Source organism: Lissotriton helveticus, chromosome 11, assembly GCF_964261635.1.
Source record: "Lissotriton helveticus chromosome 11, aLisHel1.1, whole genome shotgun sequence".
Lineage (NCBI taxonomy): Eukaryota > Metazoa > Chordata > Amphibia > Caudata > Salamandridae > Lissotriton > Lissotriton helveticus.
Window position 1 is genome coordinate 981,724,726 of NC_136072.1, and position 12,201 is coordinate 981,736,926.

The 12,201-nt window shown below is 49.0% G+C and overlaps 1 protein-coding gene across 2 annotated transcripts in view; it reads right to left on the reverse strand.

Annotated features, from left to right (window-relative positions):
- The window catches only part of CRYBB3 (crystallin beta B3), a 122,030-nt gene that overhangs the window by 12,774 nt on the left and 97,055 nt on the right, over positions 1 to 12,201 (reverse strand). For both annotated transcript variants that reach the window (XM_078666078.1, XM_078666077.1), the window contains exon 5: positions 2,674 to 2,816. In XM_078666078.1, coding sequence (XP_078522204.1) covers positions 2,674 to 2,816 — 143 coding nt within the window. The remainder of the gene's footprint in view (positions 1 to 2,673; positions 2,817 to 12,201) is intronic.

A 12,201-nucleotide genomic window follows, 5' to 3' on the forward strand; every position in this document is an offset into this window, starting at 1 on the left:
GTATCGCTGCGCACAGTGCGGCGGTACTTAAGAATTTGGGGGCCTGTGTCAAATGCCGTGGCACCATCTGCTGGTACAAGTAAGCTTTGATGGGGTGTCATGTCACACACATTCGCTCTACACGTATGTGTTGACGGACTTCGGGAGTACCGTTAGCATGGGCCTGGCTAGAAGTGTCCTTGTCTGCAGCATAATTTTAGTAACAATGAATGCGCTGTTACTGCACTTCACACTGTGTATCGTCCTTAAGGAGTCATGAAGGCGCTATTGTATTCACTGTGGACCCCAGGTCTATTCTTTAATAAGGGTCATGCTATGGGGCACCCTATCTGTAACACTAATTCAAATACTCCGCATGTGACACAGACTGATGCTCTGCTAAATACTTGCAGTTGCAAGTTTTATGGGAATGTGTCTGGTGCTAATCTTAGCTAAGGCTTAGCATGTGACGGCAATGTAATACGGGCATGTGTACTGCAGTTTTCGTCAGGAAGCCAGAAACACTAATCGTTTGTGTTTGTCTTTTCCATGTATGTATGGCTAGGTCCATGGCGGATATCTGGGAAGTGCTCCACACAGCAACAACTGCAACAGGTGGACGGCCAAAGGGACGCATACGTCAGGTACAGGAATGGCAAGCAATGACGTCAAGTGTGATGGGCGATCGATCAAGGATTCAGGAGGTGTCAACACTGGGTTGATTGTTTATTGGTGTGTTAAACCTAGATTTGGCTGGCCGCAGTAATGTAGCGGGATGGCAGTATGTTCCTTATCAGGAAACTGTATTTCTACAGTAATGCGCCTGTGCTCGCAGGGCCACCGTGATCGTCATAGTATATTCATGGGTCACCAATTTTTAGGGACAACGATATTGATGTGGGAGTACACAGGGGTGTGCCTGGCTAGCCTGGCCGAACTCAGGAATAATAGGCCTATGCAACACCTCAGCACCCCTTGTCAGGAAGCTGGACTCTGCCTTTACGGGGGCCCAAGCTCCCAGTTGCCATATTAGTAGACACAGCGCGTTTGGGGATTTCCATAGTAAGGGAGTAAGGGGGTAGACATACAAGGACAGGTAGCCTTTTCGGATGCACTGACATTGAGTGGCAGCGTCAAGTGCGCCGTGTAGTATCGGGCGCAGCGTAATGCCATCTAATTAAGCCCATTTGGTGGCCTATGGCGGCACGTTTAATTGCCCTGTATCAGTCAGCCCTAGCATAATTAGCACGTATTTGTGGGCGGGGGGCTGAATGAACAGGTACACCAGGACGCCTGGGTAGAAGGGGGGTCGACATGTCCGTACTCGGGGTACACCCTGGCGTGGACATTTCAGATCTCCCGAAGTGGCGAAGCGGGTCTGTGAGGTCATATTGTGCCCATGGAAGCAAATACCTAGTAACAGCAGTAGTGAGGCTTGCTAATTGTAGACCGTAACCTAGGGGTGTATCTGGGGGGGAGTCGTGCTTCTTGAAAGACGGCGTCCGTTTGTACACCTCTGGGGTTGAAACCATTGCAAAGAATTCTCTTGCCTTCGAAAGGGAATATAGGGAGAAGATATGATCTTGCAAGGAGTTGGTAGGGCCCGATAGTGGGACTAAACATATGAGGGCTAGGTATGAGAATTTAAGGTTAGGGCATGACCTTTCCGTGTAGGACGGCAGGGGGGGCCAGATAGTTGGGCAACTACGCTGGCCTGTGGCGGTAAGGTCATGATTGGTGAGCAGTTAATTTAAGGTCCTTAGGGGGGAGGCGTCATTCTCGAATGGGGTCGCCCAAAAGGGAGAGACAAGTGGTCTCTCATAGAACTCCAGGGGCAGGTACAGCCTGTTGGGTACATGGGTGCAGGGGAGACAGTCACACTTTCTCTAGGCTCTTTGGCCACCCCGCACGTGCACAATGAAGCCAGTAAACGGCACAGAGATGCAAGGACCCCCTTTAATGGAGTTAATGGAGCGTACGGGGTAACCGGGGGACCAAAGTACCCTCATGGTAAGCGGGCCCTCTGCGCATGCGCCCTTCGACAGAAGGGTGTGGTTTAATAGGGCGTTTGGAGGGTAACGGGGGGAGGGGATGTGCCCCCACGGTAAACGGGCCCTCCTGCGCATGCGCACTCCTTCAGGAGGGCGTGGTTTAGTGATAAAGATCTAACACCAGTTATTGACCTTGCCGTAGGCCCAAATAGGTACGCAGAAAATTATCTATGTATAATATGAATTGATATGTTAGTTTTGGATAGGAAATACCTTGTACTAGAAATATGTTAAGGTTAGCCATCTGAATACCTGTATATATCAATTGTGTAATTGTGTTAATATTGTTTATTTCAATTTTGATTTATTTTGCATATTTTAATAAATACGGGGGGGTCGAAAGGTCCCCCGCCTTCCAAAGAAAGCCCTCTCATGTCCTGTTAATAATGTTATGTTGGTTAACGGAAGGGTGGGGGTCCTCCGGCAGTCCCTGGCCATATGAACTGTGCAAAACATTGCGTCATCAATAAGTCTGAAGTATTTAGAAGCCATGGGACGTGTACTGGCAGCTGCATGTGCTAGATATTAAGGGGATACAAGAAGCTGTCCCAATAATGTGTCCATAATGTCAGTGGCAACATTTATGTAATTCTAAAGTAATTTATGAGACTGGTAATGCAGCAAATTCTATATATTTCCTTACGTTCCATTGATAGCCTTGATACTAGCCACGCGGTCCTGGAATCCGTGAACCCAGAGACTGGGCACATCGTCATCCACGATCTCCATTTTCCGTCCATTGTAGCTGTTATTTTCAAACAGGTGGATCTTGTGATCAGGGCTGTCCTGTATTGGAAAATTAAAGATCAAGGGAGCATTACAAAGCCAAATGTTCCATAAGACATAGCAATGTTGTGAGCAACCTCAAAGACAATCAATATAATTACCTTAAGCACCAACATTATTGCTTCTCCCTACTTAATAGTTAAGGACCATTGGTCACAGCTTCACAGTGTCAGCTGTTAACCTCTCATGGAATTATGGGTCTGAGCTGCAGGTGAGGGCCCATAAAGAGGGGATGGGTAATTTACAGCCATTATTGCCCTGCATCTTAGAAAATAAATGCTATTAATACTAGAAATGGGCAAGCCAGCAAATTACAAGGGAGAGCTAAGCGACAGAAGTGCTAGTCATCACAATATGTGGCACGTAAATTGTACAACAAATGTCCTTGGAAATATGATGCAGATTGCAAAAAATTCAAAAGGGTGTTCTTTTAACACTTGGAAGTGTTTCACTTTTGTATATTAGATTATATCACTGCATAGAGTGCCATTGATTAGAAGTGATGTTTTCTAAACATGAATTTAAAAACATTCATGAACTGCCCACCCCGCCTCACCTCACCTCGATGAAGGTGTCATGAATCAACCAAGAGGCAAGTAATTTGTTATGTGCCCTCTATTTTTCTATATATGTTACTATAAATAGTGCAACAATATAGGGCTTGCTTTAGAACTCAGCAGACGGATTACTCCATCACAACTGTGATAAATGTCTACTCTGCTAACATATAAATCCCATAGGATGTAATGGAATTTATATTTTGGCAGACCGAATATCCATCACCATTGTGACAGAGTAACCTGTCTGCCGAGTTATAAATCAGGCCCATAGTCTAGAATATATAAGAGGGGCTTTTTTATAGCACACATCTTGAATTATTTGAAGGTGCTCTCAGATGTGTTTATCAAGGAAATCAAGTCACAGTGAAATAACTTATTCAATTAGTATGACACAGCATGGTCAAGCAGGGAAGCTGGGTCTGAACTCAGTTGTCATGATTATGAATTGTGGTATTCACCAACTGGACATATACTTCCTCCTGTCACTGCATACCCACATTGCTTTGTGTTTATTATTTGAGGAGTTAAATTAATGCACTGTGTGAAATAAATACACAGACCACACCTTAAATCAAGCTGACACAGGAGTTTTTTTTTTAGATAAAATATATAATGTTAATAAAAGGCAGGACGCACTCTATTTGTATGCTGATATCCCGAGAGGTAAGAAAGAGACTTCGGGAGAGGCTCAACACTTCAGTGAAGGCAGTTATAGAAATTAGCAAAACAATTAGGGCCTCAAGCTGCATGTCTTCAATGAGGCAAACGTGAAATCCAGAGGATCTAGGTGCAGCTGTAATTAAATAGTGCATACACTTTTTTGTGTCTGTGGAGGAAGGAAGCATGTAGTGGTATCAAGACTTGGCAGCTTTGTTATCTCTTTATTCTGAGGTGGAGGCCTGCCCACTACACACAAGTCATGTTTTAAGTCGAGCCTGGGCAACGCATGTGCTGCTCTGCAAGGCATGCTGTATTCAGGTATGGACTTGAAGCTCCCCCCACTCTCCGTCCATATTTTTCATTGGCTTTTGTCATTGTCCTTTGTAAACTGTGGTTCTTCATTAGTCAATAGGCTTGGTAGTCACTCCTTAGTACCGCCTTGTCTCATCTTGTAATCGCCCATAAATACTGGCCCTCTTACATGTGTTGTTATTCTGTAGCAGGGGCGGCTCTAGGCTCATGGCGGCCCTGGGCAGGGAGCATAGGTAGGCGGCCCCAGAAGAGGAGGACTGGGCGGAGCACCCAGGAGCTCAGGAAGGTATTTTAATAAAACGTCCAGAAAAGGCGTTAGATGACCAGTACCTGCAGCTGCTAATACCCTTCCGAATTCGTCTCAGAACGATAGAATTTAGGAGGCGGAGGGTATATTGTGACACACGACGTGAGGACTGGCACAGACGGCTGCAGTGCCAGGGCTATGTCATGGGCCCTGGACCCACAGCCCCCCCACAAAGAAAGAATCGGTGGCCTCTTTGCCCGGAAACGTCCCTGCCAGGGGCCGCCACGAGTATCATTCTGCTCATGGATATCATCATTTTTTTGTTCTTGTTTATGGTCGTCAGTGCCTGTTTTACCTAGTGCATCAGCAGTACTCTGGCTGGAGGATTCTCCATCTTTAGGTTTCCCTTGGGTGATAAAGTTCAGGATTGCTCCTTCCTGTGACGCTACGAAAGCCTTCTAAGCCGCCTTTCTCTTTCATTTCGAATAACCAGATTCATGTACTCGAATTCTATTCATTTTGCTTGCAATGTTATATACACCTGTACCAGCGGGCCAGCAGTGGGTAGGGAAAAAAAGATGCCAATCAGGAACCAGGAGGAACGCAGGCGCGGAGGCCAGTGACAAGGGGGGGTCAGGGTGTTTGAAAATGGAACAGAGCCGGAGGTCGCCAAATTCCTGCCAGGGGCCACCACGCATATATGTATCCAACCTCAGGGGATTATTATATTAAGGATATCTATTGGCGTGGCGGCCCCTGGGGTTTGGCGGCCCTGTGCAGGTGCACAGCTTGCACATGCCTAAGGCCGCCCCTGTCTGTAGGCTTTAATTACAGCCTTCGAGCACTATTTTGTTTAAATTGTTTTCACCTGCCTGCTATTGCAGGCAGTACATGCTCTCTCCTAACACTTTATTATTATTGTATTGCACGCCACGCCACTGAGGCGCCCGTGCCATTAGTTTATTTTCACCGCCGAACGCAGCTGCATGGTTTTTTTTCCTCTTTATTCACTTTTTTTTGTTTTGGTTTCCAAGCGCTTCATGCCACGCTTGCACATTAGTAGAGGCCACACCCCTTTCTTTAGATGAGCCGCGTCTAAAGAATGGGGTGTGGCCGCCATAAAAATGAAGCGCTGTTTGGGGCGTTTTCACCAAAAAAGCTTTTATTTCTCAAACAAATGCTTTTTGGGTAAAATGCCGCACTTTCACTTTAATAGCTGCTGCACCCCTTTATTTAGACGCAGCTCATCTTGAGAAAGGGCCGTGGCCACTATTAGCGTGCAAGTGCAGGATGGGGCGCTTGGAATCAAAAAAATATGTGCAATGTAATAGGTCTTGCATTTGCGAGAATTTAAGCTATTGTCATTTAACAAACGCCAATAGCTCAAACTCTCATAAATGTGAGACCTATTGCACTGCAAACGCTTGTTTATGTTATGTTATGTTATGTTATGTTATGTTAAACTAGGTTTATATAGCGCACGGCTACTCTAAAAGAGTGTCCCGGCGCTTTCCACATGCAGCTCAATACAGAACAACATAACAATAAAAGCAAATACAGAAGACAGACAAAGCAGGACCCACCCTACAAAAACTAAAGATTAAAAAGCCACGTCTTCAAGTTCTTCCTAAACTGAAGCAGATTGGGGGTACTGCGTAACGCCAGTGGAAGAGTGTTCCATAACTGGGGGGCCTTACAACTGAAAGAACGGCCCCCAGTGCGGGCCTTCCTCACACGCGGGACCACAGCTGTGAAAAGAGATTCAGACCGTAGCGAACGGGTTGGGCGATAGAAGGCCAATCTACGCCTTAGGTACCCAGCCCCTGAGCCAAAAAGTGCTTTGTGCATCAGCGTCAGGGATTTAAACATAATCCCCTTCCGGATAGGCAGCCAGTGGAGCATTTGCAGCAGCCCAGACGCTCGAGCTCGCCTATGCAAACCAAAGATAGCACGGGCAGCGGAGTTTTGAGCCACCTGCAAGCGCTGGACAAGGTAGTCAGGGAGGCCAAGAAAAAGGGCGTTGGCGTAGTCCAGCCTGGATCCGATAAGCGCCTGGACGGTTATCCTACTATGCTCCGCAGAAAGCAGTGGAAGAAACTTGCGGAGCATTTTCAGAATGCCGAAACAGGTGCCGACCAGACCCAGGACATGCGCTCTCAGCGAGAGCTTATTGTCCAGTTTAACCCCAAGATTTTTAGCGACCACTGATGAGTGGGCGGGAGGGCACATTTCAGACGGCCACCATAGCCGCCACTCAGGATCAGTGGCACAGCCGAAGAATAGAACCTCCGACTTACTGGAGTTAGCCTTCAAGCTGTTCCGCTGGAGCCAATCGAACACCATGCCCAGGCAACCCCGGATATTCTCTCCATCAAATGCTAGATCTTTATCGCATGTGAAGAGAAGTTGCATGTCGTCGGCGTAGGAGACGATCCGGGCCCCATAAGCCTCCACCGCCGCCGCCAGAGGGGACATATAGATGTTGAACAATGACGGGCTCAACACAGAACCCTGTGGAACCCCTACTCCCAAAGGTGGCATCTCGGCGGCGCTCTGGGAAACCCAGACCGTCTGGCGGCGGCCTTCCAGAAAAGATGTGAACCATTTGAACGCCGTCCCCCTGATGCCGATGTCATAGAGCCTGGCGAGGAGCGCCTCATGGGGGACGGTGTCAAAGGCCGCCGACAGGTCCAACATGACTAGCATGGCCTTGCCACCAACATCCAAGGTCTCCCTGATGATCTCAGAGACCTCCAACAACGCCGTTTCCGTGCTAAAATTAGAACGGAATCCGGATTGGGAAGGATGGAGCAGATTGTTAGTTTCGAGAAAGCTCGACAAGACGCCATGGACATGTTTTTCAGTGATCTTCGCCAAAGCCGGAAGAAGTGAAATAGGCCTATAATGGGCCAAAACATCGGCGTCAAGGCCAGGCTTTTTCAGGAGGGGGATCACCATCGCCCTTTTCCAGGTGCGAGGAACGCTCCCCTCCCTCAGAGAGGTATTGAGGATGGGATTAACCAGGGGATTCACCACCGCCGCCATCCCTGCCAAAAATTTGGCAGGGCAGGGGTCAAGTGGCGAGCCTGATTTGAGGCTGGCCAGCAACACCCGGGACGCCTCGCTAGAGACAGCTGGAAAATCTGCCAGCACTGCAACAGGCGTGGGCGATGACCCAAGCCCCAACCCGGGGCCGCGGCCGCCCTCCTCCGCACTCTCCGAAAAAGAGGCCTGAATTGCCTTGATCTTGTTGGTAAAAAAGTTGGCGAGATCACACGCCCACGCATCCGATGATAATGGCGGGGGTGAGTGGGAACTGGGGGTGGTGAACTCCTTCACCACGGTGAAGATCTCCTTGCAGGAGTTCGACGCCGCCTCAATCCTCCTAGCAAGGTACTCTTTCTTTGCACCTAAGATGTCCCGGTGATAGGCCTTAACAGCCGCTCTGTAGGCCAATTTGGCCTCCCCGTTGTACTGAAGACGCCAGGCCCGCTCCGCAACCTTACATTGGCTGCGGGCCACCCGCAGCGCCTCCGTAAACCACGGCGCCGATTGTCGAAATACCGTGGACCGCTGGGCAGCCTTTGGAGCAAGATCGTCAAGCCTCTCTGTCAGCCACCGTTGCAGAGCCTCCGTATCTTTTCCAGATCACCCGAAAGATGACAGGGATGTTCCGAGAGCGCCTGCTCCAACATATCCGGCGTCACTCTATGCAGCGCTCTTGAGGCTTATCTAATCGACATGGGGGCGCTGTTAGCCGGCCGCCCACTCTCCAACATGGAGAACCTGATCAGCCTATGATCAGTCCAGAGCACCGGTGAAGTCTGACATCGACAACCGGAACTGACGAGAAGACCTGATCGAGAGTATGCCCTTTCTCGTGCGTGGGACCTGACACAAACGGTGCGAGGCCCAACGGGGAAGTAACATCCAGCAATTTGATGGTGTCCGGGTCGCTGGTCGCTTCAAGGTGGAAGTTGAAGTCGCCCGCCACAACACAATGCTGTGTCGTCAACGCCAGCTCAGATATCGCTGTCTGCAAGTCCTCTAGGAAGGAACCCAGAGGACCAGGCGCCCTATAGACCAGCAACACCTTAAGCGCTTGAGCCGGGGACAGTCTGAGCGTGAAGGCAATGGACTCCGAACCCCCGATGGAAATCAAAGGGAGAACTGAGCAGAGAATGTTTTTCCTCACCACCACAGCTACTCCACCGCCCCTGCCCTTCCCTCTATCCTGCCGGAAGATGTTATACGCCGGAGGAATGGCAGAGAATACATCCGGCTGAGACGCCTCTCCCAGCCAAGTTTCGGTTAGGAGAAGACACACGGGATTTTCCCTCACCAGAAGATCATATAAGTGCTGGGCATGACAGCCCAGCGACCGTGTATTCAACAGCAGGCAGAGGTGTTTCGCGCCGGTCTCGGCAGGCCTATGCACGTTAATAGAAGTCCAAATCGGGGACCAGCCACAGGCCGGACAGCGCCTTTTGCCTCTGAAACGTCCCGGGAAAACCACGCGGCACGAGCAATAGTGGGTCTGCATAGCGCGCAGCGTCGCTGACGTGTAGGTGATCATCCTCCCCCTCGCTTGGCCGGGCAGCGGGGCCGCGGCCGCCCTCCTCCGCACTCTCCGAAAAAGAGGCCTGAATTGCCTTGATCTTGTTGGTAAAAAAGTTGGCGAGATCACACGCCCACGCATCCGATGATAATGGCGGGGGTGAGTGGGAACTGGGGGTGGTGAACTCCTTCACCACGGTGAAGATCTCCTTGCAGGAGTTCGACGCCGCCTCAATCCTCCTAGCAAGGTACTCTTTCTTTGCACCTAAGATGTCCCGGTGATAGGCCTTAACAGCCGCTCTGTAGGCCAATTTGGCCTCCCCGTTGTACTGAAGACGCCAGGCCCGCTCCGCAACCTTACATTGGCTGCGGGCCACCCGCAGCGCCTCCGTAAACCACGGCGCCGATTGTCGAAATACCGTGGACCGCTGGGCAGCCTTTGGAGCAAGATCGTCAAGCCTCTCTGTCAGCCACCGTTGCAGAGCCTCCGTATCTTTTCCAGATCACCCGAAAGATGACAGGGATGTTCCGAGAACGCCTGCTCCAACATATCCGGCGTCACTCTATGCAGCGCTCTTGAGGCTTATCTAATCGACATGGGGGCGCTGTTAGCCGGCCGCCCACTCTCCAACATGGAGAACCTGATCAGCCTATGATCAGTCCAGAGCACCGGTGAAGTCTGACATCGACAACCGGAACTGACGAGAAGACCTGATCGAGAGTATGCCCTTTCTCGTGCGTGGGACCTGACACAAACGGTGCGAGGCCCAACGGGGAAGTAACATCCAGCAATTTGATGGTGTCCGGGTCGCTGGTCGCTTCAAGGTGGAAGTTGAAGTCGCCCGCCACAACACAATGCTGTGTCGTCAACGCCAGCTCAGATATCGCTGTCTGCAAGTCCTCTAGGAAGGAACCCAGAGGACCAGGCGCCCTATAGACCAGCAACACCTTAAGCGCTTGAGCCGGGGACAGTCTGAGCGTGAAGGCAATGGACTCCGAACCCCCGATGGAAATCAAAGGGAGAACTGAGCAGAGAATGTTTTTCCTCACCACCACAGCTACTCCACCGCCCCTGCCCTTCCCTCTATCCTGCCGGAAGATGTTATACGCCGGAGGAATGGCAGAGAATACATCCGGCTGAGACGCCTCTCCCAGCCAAGTTTCGGTTAGGAGAAGACACACGGGATTTTCCCTCACCAGAAGATCATATAAGTGCTGGGCATGACAGCCCAGCGACCGTGTATTCAACAGCAGGCAGAGGTGTTTCGCGCCGGTCTCGGCAGGCCTATGCACGTTAATAGAAGTCCAAATCGGGGACCAGCCACAGGCCGGACAGCGCCTTTTGCCTCTGAAACGTCCCGGGAAAACCACGCGGCACGAGCAATAGTGGGTCTGCATAGCGCGCAGCGTCGCTGACGTGTAGGTGATCATCCTCCCCCTCGCTTGGCCGGGCAGCGGCCCGCCGCCGCCCCGGCGCCTCCGGGACGCTGACGGGCGCAGACGGGCAGGACTCCGGAGGACTCCTTTAGATTTGGGCGGACTGGCCACTCCATCAGAACGTGGCGGAAATCCCTTCTGCCATTTTAATGCACTGGAAATACAGTAGACTGGTGTTCCACCTCGTTTATGACAAGTATCCTGTACGCCAAACTCTAAAAAGGCCATTAATTGTTACAATTTAAGCTCTAAAACTTTGGAAGTAAATAAGTCGCCCCCCGGAAGCATCCGATCTTTAGAAGCTGATATGTTTGTGTCTGACTGACATCCTCTGGTTCATCTCTGCACTGCCTGTGTTGAGTTTCTATTGTGCTGCTGCACGGTTACATGTTGATCGTCTACAGCAAGCTCTTAGGGCTGCTAGGCATGCTTCCACCACACACTGAGAGGCCTCCCTCACTCTAGAAGACCGTCAGCTGATCCCCCTCGAGGAGCCCTAATCCTTTAATCACCATCTTGAAGAGAAATTCTCGAGTTCAAGAATTCACTGGCAGCTAGACAGATCAAACGAGAAACGTCTCAAACGAGAGAGCGTAATTAAGCAGCGCTGCACTGTTACAAAAATGTATTCACTTCTATAAAGATTAGTGTTTGAAAACTTCTATAAGAGAAAAAAACATAGCATATGTCTTTAAATAGCCGTGCCCTCAGGATAACAGAGCATCATGGTTGCGCCTGCCTGACAGTTGAGCAAATGCTGCCATCTTGTGGTGCTGTGAAGTTCCTCGGACTAGAGATTTTTGTGCATACTTCTGGGAAGTGAGTAATTGCATTGGGCGCACTCTTACTATGACTGATGAAGTTTAGGATATAAATACAGAGCATGCATTACCTTTGATTATTATTAGGGCTCCCTGTTTTCCCTTTGTGCTAATTTTTTACAGATAAATATACACAGAAAACAATCTATATGCCTGTCTGTGTGTATTGCTAAATATGGAAAAATATTTTTAAAAATACGTTTTCTTTGGAGAATTCACACTGCTGTTAATCATGCATAATAGGCCAACAGCTATGCAGACAGAGCGGTAGGGAAAGTAAGAAAAATAGAAAAAGGATTTCCTAGTGATTCTGAAATAACTGCAGCATGAAAGTGGTTTAAGATGTTCTGCAATACAAATGATTTCAGATGTCTGTATTGTACTTTAAAATGGTTAAAATTCCTTGGAATTTCAAATATTAGTATACATTTGTCAGTTAAATAAACATGGAAATATAGCAATTACAGGTTACTTTTTTTCACAAAGTTAAAAATAACTATGGATAAATAGAGATAAAATGAACAAAAAATAAATATGGACAAATACAGATGGAAATATAAAAAAAAACCATATAACTGGGATCACTAATTATTCAATGTAAATATGGGTTGCACCAAGTTCAGTACAAGTTGATTTTAGCCCCCATGCATGCAACTATCAAATACTGTGCTTGACTTGAAGAGTGTACATAAAGGACACAGACCTTTGAATAACACCACCAGCTCCAAGAATCTGCCTCCTAAAGAAAGGCTCATCATTCAAATATGGACAAGCATTGATCCTGCTCTGTA